The sequence below is a fragment of the Trypanosoma rangeli genome, assembly GCF_003719475.1.
Source record: "Trypanosoma rangeli strain AM80 chromosome Unknown Tra_15.4_contig_00089, whole genome shotgun sequence".
In the NCBI taxonomy this organism is placed as follows: domain Eukaryota; phylum Euglenozoa; class Kinetoplastea; order Trypanosomatida; family Trypanosomatidae; genus Trypanosoma; species Trypanosoma rangeli.
This window is the reverse complement of record NW_021705830.1, coordinates 18,702-20,521: the sequence shown is the minus strand read 5'-3', so window position 1 is coordinate 20,521 and position 1,820 is coordinate 18,702. Positions and strand designations below refer to the sequence as shown.

Here is a 1,820-nt window from a genome sequence, read left to right as displayed (position 1 = left end):
TCTTTTCTTTTTTTTTTTTTTTTTTTTACGGTTCAGCATTTTGGTTGCTGATGCTATTGTCCCTTTGCACACTTGCTTGCTTGTTTTTTTATTTTTATTTTTATTTTTGAGCTTCTTGTGCATGCAGTTGGTATATGTGTAGTTGTTATTGCTCTTAGTTTTTTGTAGTCTGATTAATGGTTTGTCTTCTTCTTCAGGCTTTAAATGCGACGATGGCACTGCATCGTCAAGAGACCGCTACCGAGACGAAAGATGCTGGCAGGCCTCTATTTGGAAATTTCACGGGGATCGTGCATCCTTTCTTGTGCAGGATTTCATCAAGACTCTTCAAGGGGATTGTTTTCCCTCTATGCGCTTGAATGGGCTATCACTTTGTGATAATCCAAAACTTCGTCCTTTGTTAGAAAATTTTTGGGTGGTAGATGAGACATAGTTTTGGTGGAAATGTGGCTGTGGAACGCAACTTCTAGCTTCTGCAAAACAGTATTTAATGTGCATGCGACGATGCAACACGGCTTGGACCTGTGTTGTGTGTGAGACGGAGCATAAAGACAAAGATGCGGAGAAGAGTTGTATCTGCGGATTCAAAAAATCCAAGAGGGCTCAAAGCAGCTGAGATGTGTCTTAACTTGTGCGTGAATTGTGGGGATGTGTTCGATGCCTCTGGTATCTGCGTTCGATGTGGCAATACTTATCGTGAGGAACGTGCAACCCGGGCATGTTCCTTTTGTGAAATAACATACAGTCAACGTGCAGTATCTTGTGTCCCTTATGTTATACGGCAAATGCAGACAAGAAACCACTTCTTTGGTGTTACGATGCGTGTGAGGGGTACAATCACTGGACGTCATCGCAATGCAACCAACGCTGTCCCGGAAGGCGCAGAGTTGGTTGCATTGCGACACCGCTAGAGCCTTGGGTATGTGGATGTGGTAAACGCAACCACCCTTGTCTCACTGGCTGTGAAGTATGTTTGAGTGACTGCCGCGGTGCATATACCTGTAATTTTTGCAACTCACTCTATAGTAAACATTCTGTTGTCTATCTGTCACTGCAATCCAAAAAGATACGTGTTATGACGTGTCAACATTGTGGTCATATTCACCCACGGGACCACAATGCCCTTTGCTCTCCATACCTTCAAAGACAATGCCGTGGCTGCGGGAAAAGCTACATTCGGCCAAATTTGCCCGTGGATAACCATCGCGAGTTCTGTCACGCAACTATTTCGTACAATGAGTTAATTCCCTTTAAGTGTCATTCTTGCAAATCCAGTGTCCTACAAACAGGCTTTCATGGTGCTTCTTGTCTGAACTCAAGATCAGACGCACCAATTGATGATGTTTACGTCTGGAAGTGCAACCGAGAGGTGCCAGGTCTGAAAGGGTCTGTAAATGCTCAAGGTTGCGGTCATTGGAATTATAGATTGGTTGAGCCATTGTTGTTTTTGTGGTGAGGGACGTGCATAAAGTAAGTATGAGAGCAGAACACGGTGCTTGTCATGGGTATACACTGATTGCCACCATCAGAATTTGCCCACAGATGTTTTTTTTTTGACAGTGTAACACAGGAATTCAAGTTGTAGAGGACTGCTGTGTTTGCGGTTTGTCCCACCTAGGTATGAACTGTGCTTCATGTATTTGGGGTGATACACGATGAGTAACGAGACATTTATAGGTTGTTGGTCTTCTAAATATATATATATGATTCCCGCTACTTGTTTTTTTTTTTTGCTTGATCTATGATTGTAATCTTTATTCTGTTTGTTTGTTACAGTCCCCCCCTCGTATATATATATATATATATATATATATATATAC

General features: G+C 42.4%; 2 protein-coding genes across 2 annotated transcripts, besides 4 other annotated features; both read left to right on the top strand.

The window, feature by feature from the left end:
- Nucleotides 1–2: 2 nt before the first annotated feature.
- Nucleotides 3–27: a microsatellite.
- Nucleotides 28–80: 53 nt separating this feature from the next.
- Nucleotides 81–108: a sequence feature (A-rich).
- Nucleotides 109–557: 449 nt separating this feature from the next.
- On the top strand, nt 558–911 carry TraAM80_03419 (uncharacterized protein; the record flags this gene model as incomplete). The annotated part of the gene is made up of 1 exon (XM_029380391.1): nt 558–911. One exon carries the CDS (start codon nt 558–560, stop codon nt 909–911), a length of 354 nt encoding a protein of 117 aa, XP_029239828.1.
- Nucleotides 912–1,075: 164 nt separating this feature from the next.
- On the top strand, nt 1,076–1,456 carry TraAM80_03418 (uncharacterized protein; the record flags this gene model as incomplete). The annotated part of the gene is made up of 1 exon (XM_029380390.1): nt 1,076–1,456. The coding sequence occupies one exon, from the start codon at nt 1,076–1,078 to the stop codon at nt 1,454–1,456; it is 381 nt and encodes a 126-aa protein (XP_029239827.1).
- A 261-nt stretch (nt 1,457–1,717) lies between these two features.
- Nucleotides 1,718–1,772: a microsatellite.
- Nucleotides 1,773–1,787: 15 nt separating this feature from the next.
- Nucleotides 1,788–1,819: a microsatellite.
- Between the last annotated feature and the right edge of the window lies 1 nt (nt 1,820).